This window comes from Eschrichtius robustus, chromosome 7 (assembly GCF_028021215.1).
Source record: "Eschrichtius robustus isolate mEscRob2 chromosome 7, mEscRob2.pri, whole genome shotgun sequence".
Classification (NCBI taxonomy): domain Eukaryota; kingdom Metazoa; phylum Chordata; class Mammalia; order Artiodactyla; family Eschrichtiidae; genus Eschrichtius; species Eschrichtius robustus.
In genome coordinates this window covers 136,962,335-136,979,535 of record NC_090830.1, presented here as the reverse complement: position 1 = coordinate 136,979,535, position 17,201 = coordinate 136,962,335, and the positions used below count along the sequence as shown (strand labels likewise).

The following is a 17,201-nucleotide window of genomic DNA, read 5'->3' as shown; positions in this document are numbered from 1 at the left end:
ACCACGTTGAGCGCGCCTGCAAACAACAACAAAAACCGCCGCCGCCGCGGCCACCGCGTCCTGCTCCGCCGAAGCGCCGCCGGTGTAGCCGCCGCCGCGCCCCCGGCCGTCCGGAGCGCCCGGCCGCCGGTGTATGTCGCGCCTGCCCGGGACGGGCTGAAGCCGGCGGCGGGCCGGACCGCAGGCGCCGAGCAGGGCCAGCGCGGCCAGGGCAGCCGCCTGCCGCCGAGCCCCGAGCGCCGCTGCTCGCGGAAGCGCTTTCGGCCGGGAGCTGCGGCCGCCGCCACCAGTTTTCATGTTTGGGATTCAGGAGAATATTCCGCGCGGGGGGACGACCATGAAGGAGGAGCCGCTAGGCAGCGGCATGAACCCGGTGCGCTCGTGGATGCACACGGCGGGGGTGGTGGACGCCAACACGGCCGCCCAGAGGTACGTACCGGCCGCCCCCGCGCGCCCCGGCCCCGCCGGGTCCCCGCAGCCGGCCGGCGCCGCGCTCCTCACCGGGCCGCTGTCTCTTTCCTCCCGCAGCGGCGTGGGGCTGGCGCGGGCGCACTTCGAGAAGCAGCCGCCTTCCAACCTCCGGAAATCCAATTTCTTCCACTTCGTGCTGGCGCTCTACGACAGGCAGGGGCAGCCGGTGGAGATTGAAAGGACCGCTTTTGTGGACTTTGTGGAGAAAGAGAAAGTAAGTGCAAACACACAGTCACACCCTCCATCTTTCTAGAAGTGGGAGGCAGGCGGTGCCCAAGCGCGGTGGCCCCGAGTGCCCCCCTTGGCGGCGGGGACCGCTCTGCGAGGCGCCCCCCGCCGCCGCCACGTGCGGCCGCCCGGGCCCGCCGAAGGCTGGGCAACTTCTCTGCGCCCCCGGACTTACTCCGGGCGAGGAGAACGCTGGCCTTCCAGCAGGAAAGTGACATCACCGCGCTGCTCCGAGCTAGGAATCCTGCCATGCGTGAGGCCAAGGGGCCTCGGTCGTGGAGGGGGACCGAGTGCGGTGGCCGCGCCGGACACCGATCGCACTAAATGCAATTATTTATCGTTACTTTCAGGAGCCCAACAACGAGAAAACCAACAACGGCATCCACTATAAACTCCAGTTGCTGTACAGCAACGGTAAGTGGCGGCGGCTGCTCCTGCCTTCCCGCCCCGCCGGGCTCGCTCTCCCTTTCCGCGATGGTTAAAGGACATAAAGATTTTGAGGTTAAAATGACATGGATGTAAACACGAAATCGTCTCATGGCATAGAAGGAAAACAAAACATAAACGATCAATAAGTCGATGGCACTTCACATGATTAACCGGTCGGGCTCGAAGCAGAAAGTAAAAAGGGGATCGATACGGGGCGCCAGCAGAACATCACTTTTAAGTGACTTTTTTCAATTTTGCAGATTCATGTTAATTATTGAGACGGGGGTAGTAGCTCTGTACACCGAGCACAACTCACTTCCTGTGCACTGAGATTTTAAAAAAATCCTCGAGAGACATTAGAAAGAGTTCAGGCTCTCACTTAGTTTCCATTTCGTGCTTTCTGTCTTCAAACATAAAGCAGCACGTGGCCCACCCGGGGGGCAGCGACCAGGCCTGCTCTCAGCCAGGCACATTTCTTGCACCTTTAAATGCAAACCCTAAGAGTATTAAGGTTCTTAATTAAGAAAAGAAAAACTTTAAGTGAGAAGTGATTGGGGTTCTTTCCTGCCTTTTAGAGGGCATGCCTAACTTTTGCTGCATCATGGAGGTGGCAGTCCTGGGTTACCGACTTCCTGTGCCCCCGTGTGCCCTTGCTAAAATCCTGATGAGAATCTGTCCCTGTTTCTTTGCAGGAGTCAGAACGGAACAGGATCTGTATGTTCGCCTCATAGATTCAATGACCAAACAGGTGAGAAAGTTTAAGCCTCGACACTAGTTTTCACTGCTCAGCTGGGGCTGTCCTGGGGTTTCAGAGACTAGGAGACTGACGAACGGACCTGGTGTATTTGGTTTTCATTTAGTGTCCTTGACATGCTCATGAGAATTCCATATTTATTGGAATAAATGAAGTGATTGGTAAAATAGTTTATGTTGTCATTAGAACAGGACATATATGCTTTATTAAGTGGCTTGTGATTGGAATCAAATTCTGTCTTAATCAATTACGGTAATTAATATTTGACAAAATTCTCAGGGTCTCCCCCCTTGTAAATTTTTAAACATTTCTCTCTCTGCTTGGAATCATTTCATTGATTTTTTTTTTTTTTCTATAACAAAGACAGCTAACTCCTTTCCAAAGCCCATTGGGTTGGACTTGATGATTAGCTCATTTTGTCCTCCTTTCCAGGGTGATGGTCTAGTAACACGAGACGTTTATTTGGATTTAAAAGTTCAATGTGTTGGGGTGAAAAGTCACCTTGTTCTCCTGTAGTCCATCTTCACCTCTCAGCCCCCCATCTCCATAATTCAAACTCCGAGCTCCAGGGGTCACGCAAACCCGTCCATTGCTCTGGGGGTAGCTTCTCATCCCTTTCCACCCTCTGTCATACCTTGTAAATAACATAATTACCAGCGGTTCCTTATTAAATTATTTAACCTGTCTTGGTCAACTTTTCCGATGATAGCTATTGGCTATCAGTCGTGTGATTAAGTGCAGAAAAGTGCTTCATTGCTTTTTGACATTGTGCAGTCTCTGGCTGGTTCTGCGTTGGGTGGTATGTTGTTGTTTAGTTGTTTTAAAGATTTCCCCCCCCCATTTTCTTAAAGTAGTGTTGGGGGAGGGGCAAATCCCACGCCTAAGTGAAATCCACTCTGCACAGATTGATTTAAAATATACTTCCAAACTGAGCTTCACGCCGAGAGATGAAAGTAGTGTCTTCAGTTTTGATGCTAACTTGAAGAACTGTGAGCGAAGTAAAAACGAACTCTTTCTGCTTCTTGCAGCCCAGCACGCATGCTTCCCACTCTCTGCACGGCAACTGGTTTTCGGATTTTACTTCCCCTTTAAAAAGTTTGTCCTTACCTAGGCAACAAGCGTGTTAGATTTTAATGTCTGCAGTGGTAAAACACTATGGTTTTCTCTTAGAGTAAAACAGATCTGACAGGTAAACTACGGTCTTTCTGACAAAGACGGAGGCGGCGTGCCCTTCGGTAATTATTTCACTGGGATTCAGGGAAGCCTCTGGAACTCGGGAGGCGCGTTGACAGGGTGCTTTTATTTCCTTTGTATATAAGGGCTAAATGTTTTCGGAAATCGCTGTAGTCTAACGAAGAGGTTGATGCAGGCAGTGCTGAGTGTCTGCATAGAGAAGGTTTCCGTTTTAAGTGCACTTTTATTGTTCATTTTTCCCTGTACCTTTACAGTATAAATGGGGCTGAGAATAAAGGCATTTAATCTCCTCTCACTGACGGAGATGGGGGGGGGGTGGTGGGGAAGGAAAGAAATAGCCCAGTAACTGATCAAAGAGTCAATGGCGCTGAACCGACAGTTTATGGATTTCTGTTTGTGCTACAAAATAAAAAATAAATCAAATATAAATACGGGGATCCATCCGAGGACAAGCCGCGTTCTCAGAAGTGCTGGTGCCCGCCGCGGCCACGCGCCCTGAGCCCCAGGCGGCCCGTTGGCCTGGGGTGACACCCATCACTTCTGTGGTTCCGAGTGGGTCGGGAACGAGGCAGTGGGAGAGGGCCTCGCGGGAACCCTTCCCTCTGCCCAGAGAGCGGCCCCGGGCTTTCCCGAGAAAGGGCTTTTGTCCGCCTGGAAGTGGAGGAAAGTGTCAGAAGTGCCCGAGGAGGTTGGAAGTAATTTCCAGATAATTTTCGGGGGGGGGTGGGAATTGGAGAGGAGACTCCCCTCCCCGTTCCGTGGAATTTTCTGCGGGGGAACTTGCGGCTCCCGGCTCCCGCCCCTCCCCCTCCCCCAGTGGCCTTTTTCCCTTTTTTTTTTTTTTTTCTTTCTTTTTTGGCGAGGCCGGCGGTGGGGCAGGCGCGGGCGGCCCCCCGGCCCGGGTTCCAGGCTGCGGAGCCGGGCTGAGCGCGGTCGTGCGCGCACCTAGGGCTTCGCACCATCTGGCGGAGCCTCTGCTCAAAACCCACCAGAGCGTGTGCGCAGACACTGCCTTTTTACCCGAGAAAAATCATTGTTAGCAGTTTAAAAATAAACACCAGATTGGCCATTAGCACTTTCTTTCCAAATATCATCCGGCGAGGAGCACGTGGCCGCGCGGGCCCGGGCGCCCCGGGGCCCCCAGCACTCCTGCGGGGCGCCCACCAGGCCAGGCCCGGCCCGGCGCGGCCACGTGCGGCTGCTGCGCCCCGGCCCCGGGACCGCCCGCCGCGTGCGGATCCCGGCCGTGGCCGGGCGCTCAGGGCGGCCCCGTGGGCTCGGGGCGGCGGCGGGGCCCGGGCGGGCGGCCCACGCAGGCGCCTGGGCTTGGAACGCGGGGAGCTGCCGGGCGCCCGACTTGCCCGAGCCCGGGGAGCGCGCGGGGCAGGGCGGGCGCGGCCCTCGACACCAGGCAAACTGCTGCCTGGGCGGCTCTTCTCCGCTCCTTTACTCTTACTTAGAGCGTTCTGATCGGCCTTTTGCAACACGCCGATTGCAACTCGCTGTAGACAATAGCCCGAGGACGCGGCCCGGCGGCGGCGGCGGCGGCGGCGGCGGCGGCGGCGGCGGCGGCGGCGCGGGCAGCAAGGGGGCCGGGAGCAGGGGCGCCGGGGTCGGTGCCAGCGCGCCCTCGCTCCCTGCGCCGGAGCCTCGGCCTCCCTCTCCCGGCCCTCGCCCCGGCCCGAGCGCGGCCGGCGTCCTCCCGGGCAGAAGGCCCCGCGCAGGCCCGGCGGGCGCCCAGGAGAGGAGGCCGCCTTGGCCTAGCCAGGCTCCGGGTGACCCCGCCAGGACGGTGGCCCGGGACGCCTCCCCTCGCCCGCTGTGCACCTGCCGCCCGCGAGGCCCGCAGCGCCCGGGGCGACTGGGCGCCACAGCCGCGGGCGCCGCGTAACCCCGCCTCTGCTTGTCGCCCGCGCAGGCCATCGTCTACGAGGGCCAGGACAAGAACCCGGAGATGTGCCGCGTGCTGCTGACCCACGAGATCATGTGCAGGTGAGCGGCGGGCGCGGGCGGACGGCGGCGGGGGCGCGGGCGGCCTCGGCGCCAGCTGCGTCTACAAAGGACGCCGCGTCCAGGCGCCACCACCCCGCCCAGCTTCGGGAAGGGCATCGATTGAAATGTAATCGGCCCGCGGCCGCACGCCGGCCACCGAGGAGCCGGGTCTCATTCCCCCCCCAGTGATGACGATCAACGCGACCGGCTGCTCAGCAGAGCGGATTAATATGTTGGCCGTGTCGCTGCTGTGTAGTCAAAAAGGAAAGCAGGTCCTGGGTGATGCATCTGTCCGCGATGCCGGCGGAATCATTTTACTACTTCCCTCTCAAGCACTCGCATCCTGAGATATACAATTGTCTGTTATTGATAAAAAGGAAACTCTTTTGTACTTATTATGGAGCTCGTGTATGTGAGAATTGGATTGTGATTCTGTCAGGTAACCTCTTCCCCAGAGCAGCGATGCATCGTTCATATTGTTGTTAGATAGCTTGCACGTTACTTGAGATCTCTGTCAGAAGAGCAATTTCCCACCTGCTTTTTTTTTTTTTTTCTAACTACCACAAGAGTTTCACCCCTACATGGCAAATAAAAATGCATCATTGACTTTGTATGTGCGGCATGTGAAATATAGTTGCAAGGGATAATAAGGACCTGCTTTGCAGGCTTGCAGGCTACAGTAGCAGGCCGCAGACTCTGAGGGGCATACTTTGCCTGGCTGCGATGCCTATTGCCTAAATGCCATTTCTGAGCAGACATATTGTTACAGCACTAATATACAAAAGCTGACTTTTTCTCATATCAGGTAATAAATATAAATTACAACCAATAAAGTGGAATTTCTTTATTATCCACTTCTGCATGTACTGCAATTAACATAGAAAGCGCACAGATGTGATTTAAGCTCTAAGTGGAAGACTGTAGACTTTCTTTAATCACTTTAGCTGTCAGCTTTAAAAGGCTTTATATACTTTGCCTACCATATGGTGTTAATTTAGCTAATTTAGACATGTAACCATTATACAAGTATGCTTTTTTAAAATGCAAGAAGCATAACATTTTTGTTTCATTTCTGCTTTAATTAAAGTTTCAATAACGGAGTTAAGGTAGGCTTAAAGAAGGAACAATAGAAGTTTCTGATAGATTGATGCACGCTTTTGTGGTTATAATTAATAAATGCCCCAAAGAAATATTGGTTGAAGGTGGCATCTTGCATCTTTTCCAGAAATAACAGCTTGACAATTAGAGGTAAACAAAAGCTGAAGCTGTGAAAAGTTATTCCCAAGCCTCCTGCTTCCCCTTCTCCTCAGTTCATTGCAAAGACAAACACCGACAACGTTTTCCATATTTTAGTATCACAATTTATATAGTAGCTCCGTTACCCTCCTAGTATTAACAGATCTGCTCAACTTTGCTCCTTCCGGTAGAAAGTTACATCCCAAGTTGAGCCGCAGAGCACGTGAACTCGCTGGGTTTAAATGTGCCAACCGCTTTGGTAGGATAACTTATTTTCTTGACTCCGACCGCTTTTACTGTCAGACTACAAAAAAAAAAAAAAAATTACAAGCTGGGCATGAAAGGATGAAAGGTGTGTTAAAACCACTCTTTACTATTACTCCACAGCCGGTGCTGTGACAAGAAAAGCTGCGGCAATAGAAACGAAACACCCTCAGACCCTGTGATCATTGACAGGTAAGGATGACTTCGTTATTTTTCAAAACAAAACCGCAGCCGCAACAAAACCCATGGCCTGGCTTGGGTTCCAGTTGCTTCTTGTTTTTGAGTCTGGGGTTGAGCTCATCTCGTGCGTCGCACCATTTGTTGTCGGCGTGTGTTATCATGCACAGGTGGGTTGACTTGGAAACCTGGTGGCTCGCTCTGTGGGGATTCGGTAATTGCTTGCGAGTTGTCAAGGGAAGCAGTTTCATCTGCCACTGCTCTCACTGTGAGGAGCACTTTATGCCTAGAGACTTTCTGGCTTTAAACCCAGAGATATGTCATAAAATGCTTTTTGCTAATTTGTTAACAAGTATTTCATTTTTGCATTATTTTTATCTCGGATGATAGCCGAAGTCGAGACTTGGGTGGTGTTCCTGTTGTAATTGTTGCCCAGTGTTAGAATGAATTTAATCTGCTCTCAATTAGTTGCAAAATGTCTCCTAATTTTTTTCCAATTGTGGCTGTCGTTTTATGTCAAGTAGCAAATATGTAACCAACAAACCAAAGTTGTTATAATTGAAACTAATTACACCTGCTGGTTACATTTTCCAACATTAATTTCCATAACTAGATGAGCTGTGTGCATTCTTTACATTTGCTGCCCTTCATCTTGCTACTTATCATCTTCCTTGGGCAGCGTGGCATCCTTTTAAGATCCTAATCATCAGTCCTAATAGCGCGAGCGTGCATTTGGCGTTGCTTTAGGAGAAACAACAGAAACACCACCACCCTCCTCTCCCAGCACTCACCCACATCGCTGGGGTTTCAGTGACCTGGGGGACAGGAGGGTTTCTTTCTTCCCAACAATGGGTAACAGCAAAAGGCCCAGTGTGTGATTGACTGCAGATTTTGAAATTGGTACCCAAGTTGAATAAAAATGTTAGATGTGTACATATGACACCAGTTTTGTGAAGCAGAGGTTCAGACTGTTTTGAAGAGGGGTTGAATTTCAGCAGCTTTCATTACAAAGTTATCTTTTGATCATGAACTTTGCTGTCCAGTGTCTGAAAAATTAAACCCGGAAAACTCTCTATGAGTTAAGCCTAAAGAAATATGCGCCACCAGTGGAGAGCAATGCTAATGTTTAACTAGCTGGAATAGCTGTTTGCTTAGTGGAGAATGTTCCGTATCTGACAGAAGGGACAGCTCTCTTATTAGTAATCAAATAGGGTTGACCAGTTGTGGCCGTCACTCAGGCAATTGAGAACAAGTTCAACACTGTATAGGACTCGAACTACAAAAATCAATATAATTATATTTGTCTTTAGTGTTGTGGCTGTGGAAATTATGTGGCCTTGGAGTGTTGTCTTGTAACTGAATTTATTTTATTTTTTTGAATGGCTAAAAGTGTTTGAGCGGCTATTGGAATCTTGTCTGAGTGTGAGATGCTTGAAAAGGCAGTGCACGTGTGCTCCTGATACGGGATGGTAAAGTGTTTCATCTTTTGAGTTGTCTTCAATTTGTGCTATTTTTACATTTAAAAAGATGACTTGTTTTTAAATCATGAGGTTTTTAGCATGGCACAGTAATGAAGTAGCCGTGTTGATTCAACTAACATTTTGGATGCTCTGTGTTCCCTTCAAAATCACTTTTGGTTTGTGTGACATTCAATCAGTTACTGACTGTTGATACTGAATAACTTTTAATACTATTTTTTAATCACATGATGGGAAACATCTTCCTTAGATATGCAGAAATGTACTCTTTAATTCTTGTCTGAGTGAATGTTCTCTTATGTTTGGTTAATTGAAATATGTGCTGAGATTACTGATACCTCTCTAACCCAAGAGAAGTATGTGATCATTTGATATTCTAGAAGCATGAGAGGAGGTGAAAAATGTAAAAACATTTGGTTAATGGGTTTACCAAGTTTATTTGAATAAGGAGGATTGCAGCTCCATTTACGCTAGGCATAAATGCTTTGGAGGTCTTAATTATTGATGAAAAATCTGCTCTGCTTCTAAATTCAAAGATATGACAATTTTATAGGAATTTTAATCACCTTCCATGCTAGGGATTTTAAGGTAAGGATAGTTTTATGTAATGACAAATAGAATGTACGTTTTTAGCATTCTTAAGAGAGCTGTCACTCATCATGACAAATACTATTTGCGTTTTGTTGCTTGATGTAAATCTTTGTGAAATGACTGCAGTGTTGGCACAGTCTCCAGTTTAAGGCATATTTCTAGGGGAAAAAATGAAGAGTTTAGTGTTCACTAGGGCAAGTTGTGTTAATCAGAGGAAGAAAAATACCGATAGGAGGGGAATATCTTCAGAGTAATGGAGTCTTTCGCAACTGAGATGTGTTTCAGTTTCATAATGATAATCATTTCTGTGGCGTGTGTGTTGCCTCCTAAAATTAGTTGCTTACGTTGAGTTTCTAGCCCGTGTTTCCTCTTGAGTATTGCAGAATAAAATATCCCATCAAATCGGTGAGTCAGTCTACAGGTCCCCATCAGCAATGTCATCACTTGGTTAGTTGGCTTAAAAAAGAATTATATACAATGTGCTTTGCCGGCTCCTTGTGGCCTTTGGATACATTTAGCAGGTTCTGACCAGATAAGGAATATTTGTCCTGAGGATATAAACCAATAATTCCAACCTGAATTGAGATCAATGGGCCCACATTTGTTCTAACCCACACCGAGCCTCTTCTGGCACGCTGAGACTGCTTTTCTGTGTTACGAGAGCAGAGAGGTAGGCTCCCTGCTCTGGCAGGGAAATCACATTCTATAGACTCTGATGCCTTAAGTCAATTAATTACACAATTCAGTTTAGTTATCTTTCAGAAGCATTAAGTACTCACGAACAGCATGGAAGACCTCTCTGTAAAAAAGAGGGGGGAAAAGGGAGGATATTTTGCATTACAAAACCCTTATAATTTACGGTGAAGGTTTCACTTACGTTAACTGTTTTCTTCTTGACGAAGCAGTGCCTTTTTTATAGTTTCCCAAATATAATTATACTGTGGCATATTTAGAATAATATAACTAATGGGGTAAAGGAGAAACATAGCACTGTAAAGGAAAAATCGTGGTCGGTAAAGGGATGCTGCAGAAACAAGCATCTATGGTAGATGGTGGTGAGATGCAGAGAGCCAGATGCAGGGAGGGGAAAGGCATGTGTGTGTGTGTGCGTGTGTGTGTGCTTGCACACCCCCCACACATATATACGTGTGTGTACACCCATGCACACACCCACATACATGTATATATGTGTGTGTACACACTCATGCATGCGTCCCCATGTTTATGTGTGTTGTGTATACATGCACAAATATATATACACACATAAATTTTTAGAGTATTGCTGAAAAGGATGGGAGTATCATTTTCCTCATGGAATAATGTTTTCTGGGAAAACACAAAAGCAGATGGTCTTCATTAGGAACACCCATTGTCCACATATCCCAACTATGAACAGATAAATCTCTCCTGTTTCACCCGTACATTCCAAGGGCTGTAAATGATTACAGGATGTTGGTGTAGCTGCTAAACCAAAGCCACACTCTGCCATCCTGGTGTTTCCCGGGCCTCGGGAAGCACCCAGGAGGGTCCACGTTCTTACCTCCCCTTCCGTGCTGGCCCTCAGTGGACCAGAGGTACAGGTCCAACTGTTGCAAAGTGGAAAGGCCGATCGGGGAGGTGGCAGGAGCCGGGCGGTGTGACCGTCCAGAGGGGCCGGGTCACACACTGTGTGCTCCGGGCCGTGCCGGGGGCGTGCTCGGCGGGGCGGTTCCAGATGGCCCCGTCTCAGGCGCCCTACTTGCTGGCATCTCTGTGGCAGGCAGTGCCCCCTCCCCAGTAAATCTGGCGTGGGTCTATAGAGTTTGGGAGACTTATCATTCCAAGTCTGTCCTACTTTCCTGTCTGGAAGCCAGACATCTGTTTATCCCATTTTCTTTCATACAGAGTTTGGAATAGCTTTAGTTTGGGGGGGAGGAGGGAGTTTTGTCATATTTAACAGCTGTTACAAAATTTCAACCCTGTGGGCTCTGAAAATACTTTTCAGCTGACCTCAGATTTTTTATACATAATTGACATTGGGTTGTAGAAAAATATTATTGACTTAACCTCTCATTGTCTGCGATTTCACATGGTCTTGAGTCAGATGCGCTAACTATCCACAGTTTTAACTCCCCCTCCATCCACCAGCCCTCCAGAGCCTTCCTTTGATTCATTTACGAGTTTTAAGTTTACACCTTTAAAGTGATTGCAGAACGGTAGCTGAAGACCGATTGGAGATTTTCTTTCTTTCTTTCTTTTTTTTTTTTTTTTTTTTTTTAGTCAACAGTGTTTCCTTTCACTTCCTGTCACAAAGGTCAAAGAGAGCCGACCTTTGCTGGCAGTCGTCCTCACTGAATTATTCATGGCATTGACTTTTTGTCAGCACACACAGTTGTGCTCTGGGACATTTTATTCATTTACCTCATTTAAAGCGCCTTTCTGCACCTGTTCAAGTATTAATATCATGTAATTTGGGCCTAATGCCGATTTTGCTGAACACTCATTATATTTTTTATTAGCTATATTTCCAAACGATTATGTATGATTATTACCAAGCCTTACAAACAGCACCGGGTTATTCCCTAGCCCCTTACATCTTCTTGTCAGGTTGTTTTCAGAAGCGGGGAGGATAAACATTTGGCCAGTCCCAATGTTTTTATTCCTTCTCCCTCTCCAAGCAGAGAACTTAAGGCTCCCTCCCTCATGGCTTTGCACGAGCGTGATTAAATCCAACTCCGAGGGAGCTGTACAAATGCCAGCATTTATAAGGTCAACGCTTTTGTTAAAAATGCTATGTAAATGAGGATCTGCAAAAAGGGACATTAAATAAAATTAAATTCATTGTCTTCTTTAATGTCATTTACATTTTGGCTAAGCCCCGGCCTGTCAAGGAGGATTTTAAAAATAATTTTAATTACACATCATTTAGGGATCCAAGGTTTTCTCTTCAGTAGCATTTGGATAACCTGCAAAACGGAGACTGTTTATTAACTTCTTAAACGACAACTTGTCATTTCATCTGCATAACGCAATGAAAACAGTATAGTTTGGTGTTAATTTCTCCTTCTCGGTTTTCTGGAAGAGGTGAATATAATTATCAGCCAACAGGCCTGGGATCCCCGAGTCTTTCTCTGGGTGTTGGCTGTGTGTTTGAGACGCTCTTTGGTTCAGGATCTGTTTTAATACATTGGGGCTTCAGCGCAGGGAAAATATTAGCTAGAAATTTGGCAACGTGAAAGCACACTTTGGATGAATGGATGTGGCTACAAAGAATCTGATTTTGCCTGGCACTGGCCCCATTTGGCTTCTCCGTGCTCAGGTGTGAATGGCTGTTTTATTCCCTGGCACACCAGGGGAGAGAGGCAAAAAGTTCAGCGTGCTCATTCATCCTTTAAACATTTTTTTCCCCCATAAACTCCTGAAAATAAACAGAAAAGGAAGAGCCGCATTATTGAGCCACAATGACATGCTTTCATTTCAACGGGGAGACACCAGAAACAGTCTCCACTTTGTATATTTTCTCCCTGGAAGCCCCGGGATTAGAGAGTTGACATCACACACGCTAAGTCTGAGGCTGCCCGCCACCGTATGCCAGCGTGCAGTCGCCGGCCCCGGCCACGCAGAGCCACCGCCAGGCCCAGCGCCTGCATCTCTGGTCTAGGCCCGGGAGGCCTGCAGAGATTTACGGCCGCCTGGCCTGGCTGAGGACTCCACGGCCAGGCCCGTCGAAGGACGGGTTTTAGAACCAGCCACACACCCATCATGACTTCCGGAACGCTCTGAAACAGCTCTGATGCTCGTCCGCCTGTGCAAGGGAGAAGCCTCCTCGGAGCTGCCGTGCACAGGAGCCCGCGAGCGGCATGCTGCTGGGTAGGCACATGCAGGGGGGTGAGGGGAGGGGCCGAACGGGGGGCTGTCAGAAGCTATAGTCCGGGAGGTATGTTGACGCAAGCCATCCCGCGCCTCTGCGGCAGCCTTATCAGGTGAAAAGCAAAGATATTGCCAGTGCCTGTAATTGTGTTAGGATGGCTTGGATGAATTGGATTACCTTATGGAAAGCCGTCCAAACTCCGGGTTCTGTTACGCATGCTTACAGGAAGCAAATAATTACTCTCTGTGCACCAGAAGATAATTGGGGCTGGCCAGAGGCCTTCTCGAGCCGCCGAAGAAAGCAGGAGAAGCTGGCCTCGTCAGAGCACTTGGAGGCACACCAGGAGGATGGGGACCCTGGCTGCAGAGCGGTGGTGCACGTGGACGGTGTAATTTTCGGTTACTTTTCAAAGATGGTGAATAATTTATCAGAATTCAGACTAACGGTGGCAACGGGAGTCCCGTTGCAGGAGATAAAAATCCCCGGCTCTAATGATGGAAATTGTCGTTGCAGACAGGAAGTGATTGACAGGTCGGGGTACAGGAAGTGAAAACTCGAGGAGCTTAACCTGTACTTGGCAAAGCTTCTGGAGCTCACACTCGGGGAAAATGAAAACCATTCACTCCGTCAGCTTGCCGGAACACAAGCTCCTCTTGTTTGTTTATCTTCAGAGCAAATCTCCCAAAAATGTTTGTGGTCAAAACTCTATATAGTGAGACATTATGCTGGTATTATTAATGCTTTAAAATAAAAATATGGCTGTAATTTAGAAAAATAAGCGGAGGAATTTTATGTGTTCTGGGTTTTCTTGGTTGTATTTTATAAGCTTCTTAGACTTGGGGGTAACTAGCGTTCATTAGATTGTAGAAGCTTGAGAAAACTGTTTTCAGAACTGTTGCTTCAGAGGGGTCAGTAATATCTGCCAACGTAATAAATGCTATGAAGTTGCAAACAATTCCATGAAGAGCGCTGCGGGGGGGCGGGGTGGGGTGGGGAGGGGTGGTAATAGGGAAGCTCTTATTTTGGTTGTTTCTGAATCACTCATTTCCCCTTCCCTTTAAAAACAAAACAAATGAAAAATATCCCTCTGTAATTCCTTCGCTGGAAGTTGCTCAGCTAGAAAATGCTCAAAATGCACGCTGGCCCGCGGTGCCAGAGTGGATGGAGTGCATCCTCTGAGCACAGCGGCGGGGGCAGCGCCTGGCTCTCCCAGTAATTCACTAGGAAATGAGTTTAACATGTACGGAAAGGAAGGGGCTCCAGTGGTGTTGTTGTAGGACCCAGAGCCCAGGCCCCGCTGGCGGAAGGAGTCGGCTCCAGAGAGTCTCTGCTGGCCGCGGAGCGGAGCGGGCCGCTCAGCTCACACATCTGGGGAGGGGGCCAAGCGCTCGCCCAGACAGGCAGCTCCGGCCGCGCCCCTCCCCTCCCCGCCTCCCTGGTCGCCTGGATTTTCCCATTCCCTCTCTCTCAGCAGAAGGCAGTTGGGGGCAGGGTGCCATGTTAAAAAAAGACAGAAACTTGGGCAGTGTTTAAGACCCTAAAAACGTGTGCCCTCGCGACGACGAATTTCCAAAGGGCGGAAAGACCAACCTTGACCATCGAAGCCCGCCGTCCGAAGGAGAGGGTTTCAACAGTGGTGTCAGACAAAACCGCACGACCTCACCCTTGCTGGGGGTTTTCACTGAACTAGAAAGCTTTCGCAGAAATGGCCAATCTGGACGTGATGGAGGGGCTGGAGCCCGTGCCAGGTCCGGGGCCATCTGAGGGTGACATCTGTGCAGCACAAGCGTGGGATTCGATTACGGGCGCGCGGGCAGCCCGCTTCCCAGGGCGTGCACGTGGGGGCAGTGCAGCCAGGCCGCCCCGACTCTGGGCTGAGACAGGGCCTGCGCAGAAGGCCCAAGGGGGCAGGGCGCCCCCTTTTAGTTTAAATTAACACCCTGCAGAGCCACTTGGCAGGGGGGAGGGGTCGGGAGTGCTCCCCTCCAGTCCTGTTGAGGAGGGGGTTCCTCCTTGAGGGTCCCCTAAGTTTTCTAAGACCTTCAGCATCAGGGGGTGTGGCCTGCAGGCGCTATTCTGACAGGTTCATGCCGGTATCCTTTCCAAGGTGTCATGCCTGGGGACCACATGTCCAGGCTCTGTAGAATGACATCCCATGGCCAGGAGGAAAGCCTGGGAGACACAGGCGGGTGGCCATCGGGCAGGGACACTGAAGTCACACCTGCCCCAGGGACAGTCCACCCCAACCTGGCATTTCTTCCTCTGCATTTGATGTAGATTCCGAAGTGCTCTGACAGTATTTTTAGAAAAATTAATAGACTTTATTTTTGAGAACAGCTTTAGGTTTACAGAAACATGAGCAGAAATTGGAGTCCCCATATTAACACCCCCTCCTTTTCCCTCTCGGTACCATCTTGCACATTAGTGAGGTGCATTGCTACAATGGGTGAGCCAACGTTGATACATTATAATTAACTAAAGTCCATACTTTACATTAGGGTTTACTCTGGGTGTTGTATATCCTGTGAGTTTTGGCAAATGTATGGTGACATGTATCTGCCATTATAGTGTCCTACAGAATAGTTTCTTTCCCTGCCCTAAAAATCTTCTGTGCTCTGGCTCTTCATCCCTCCCGTCCCCTACCCTGTGGCAACCACTGATCTTTTTAATGTGTCCATAGTTTTACCTTTTCCAGAAAGTCATATGGTTGGAATCGCGCAGTATGTAGCCTTTTCAGACTGGCTTCTTTCATTTAGAAATATACATTTAAGTGTCCTCTGTGTGTTTTTGTGGCCTCATAGCCACTGTAATACTTTCTGGATTTCATTTTTTTTTTTTTTTCTTCTTAAAGGTTTCTGGACAATATTTTTCCTTTCATTTAATGTCCTGGCATTTTTTGTGATAAATTCCTATACTCCTGAGCTCATGGAAGTACATAGTGATGTTTAGATGTTGTTTGTGGGGTTCTTGAGATTTTGGAAGTTTACATGTCCCACCTCATTAAAAAAAAAAAAAAAAAAAAAAAGCAGTTGACTCCTTTGCAAAGCAATGAAAACATTTAAACTTGTCACCAAGAATTTATTTAAGTGGCATGACTCAGTTTTGCTTATTTTCAGGTTTTTTCCCCCTAAATAATACTTTTTGGGGATATTTAAATAGCGTAGGCCATAAAAGGAGAATGATTAAATTATTGGGAAGGCAAATGTGCATAAAAACGGAATGAATTCGGCATTGAGTGTAGTTGTTGGCTTTTTTGGTTTAATAAATTAAACTACAAATTTTCCTAATTGCCAAACAAAATGTTAGGCCAGCCTTAGCCATTGCTGACCGTAAAACACAACATAAAACCTGCTGAGAGTTATATGTGGTATTTAATACGAGACAGAGTAATGCAAGGGTTTTTATGGTTAAGTATGAATTCACACCCACAGCATTTGTTTCACATTAGGAAAGGTTTGTAAATCAGATCAGCGTGCGGGGATGGGGTGGTCCCGGCAGCCTCTCTGTGTCTCTCCTTCCTGATATTTGGTTATTGGAAATGTTGCCAAAGGGAGCTCCCCGTCCATTTCCATTTTCTCAATGAAGCGATTCGTCCTCTGACATCAGGAAGATTGGGTCAGGAAATAAGTGGGGGATTGGATCAGACGTGATATGCTCATCCCCACCATCCGAGGTCATGGGCCGGATCCGGGCAGCGGCCATCAGTTACTGAGACGTGGGCTGCCCATTGGTCCTTGGCCAGTGGGGGCCCCAGGGAAAGGTGGGAAGGCTCTGGGAAAGTGCTTTCGGGGGGGAAAAAATGGCAATAACTATCATTTATTAAATTTGACAAGCGGGTTCTAAATATAACAGCCCTTTCCCCAAAGATCATTACTTTGAACAAATAAATGAGTTATGCAGGTTAATAAACAGCTACGTTTCCCATCCAGAGGTGTGCCTTTGTGTGGCTCAGAAGTAGATCCTGCTGTCTCCCACTGCCCCGACAAATGACCGATTCTCTCCCTCTTCTGCTGGTCACCCAGGCTTTTGTGTTGGACTCACTGCTCTCACGGAGTCTGTAGCACGCAATGGCAATCTAAGAAAAGCTTTACAGTAAAAATAAACTTGCCCTGGTTCTGAATAATATGACACAGAGATACGCTTTATAGTTTTAAAAAGGCTTTCAGACGTGATCGTGAATAAAAGCAAGGTCTCCAAGTATATTTTAACTTTAAGGAAAAAAAAATTGGCTGTTACAAGTCTTGCGGTCAGAAGCACATTTGCTGGGCCAGGGGTATTTGTCATGACAAGTGACTGCTGCTTGTATTTCCTAAGACCCCATTATAATTACTCCCAGCAATTATAGCATCCAGAACCCCACTCCAGCCCCAAACACATTTGTTCCCATTTATTAGACTGTGAGCAGTAACTAATTTACATTGTTTCAGAGTTGTGTGTTATGGTAATTTATTGCGTGCGCTGGGGGTCAAACAGAGTTGACCAGTCGGCAGGGCAGACCCGCGCAAGGCAGGGACGGAGGGTCTGAAGGCAGCAAAGC

At 48.4% G+C, this 17,201-nt stretch overlaps 1 protein-coding gene across 15 annotated transcripts in view; it reads left to right on the top strand.

Annotated features, from left to right (window-relative positions):
* Positions 1–215: 215 nt before the first annotated feature.
* Positions 216–17,201, top strand: part of EBF3 (EBF transcription factor 3) — a 115,238-nt gene continuing 98,252 nt past the window's right edge. For all 15 annotated transcript variants that reach the window (XM_068549106.1, XM_068549102.1, XM_068549098.1 and 12 more), the window contains exons 1-6: positions 216–429; positions 529–685; positions 1,050–1,113; positions 1,821–1,876; positions 4,995–5,068; positions 6,692–6,760. In XM_068549106.1, the coding sequence (XP_068405207.1) occupies positions 296–429; positions 529–685; positions 1,050–1,113; positions 1,821–1,876; positions 4,995–5,068; positions 6,692–6,760 (554 nt within the window). In that variant the 5' untranslated portion in view covers positions 216–295. The remainder of the gene's footprint in view (positions 430–528; positions 686–1,049; positions 1,114–1,820; positions 1,877–4,994; positions 5,069–6,691; positions 6,761–17,201) is intronic.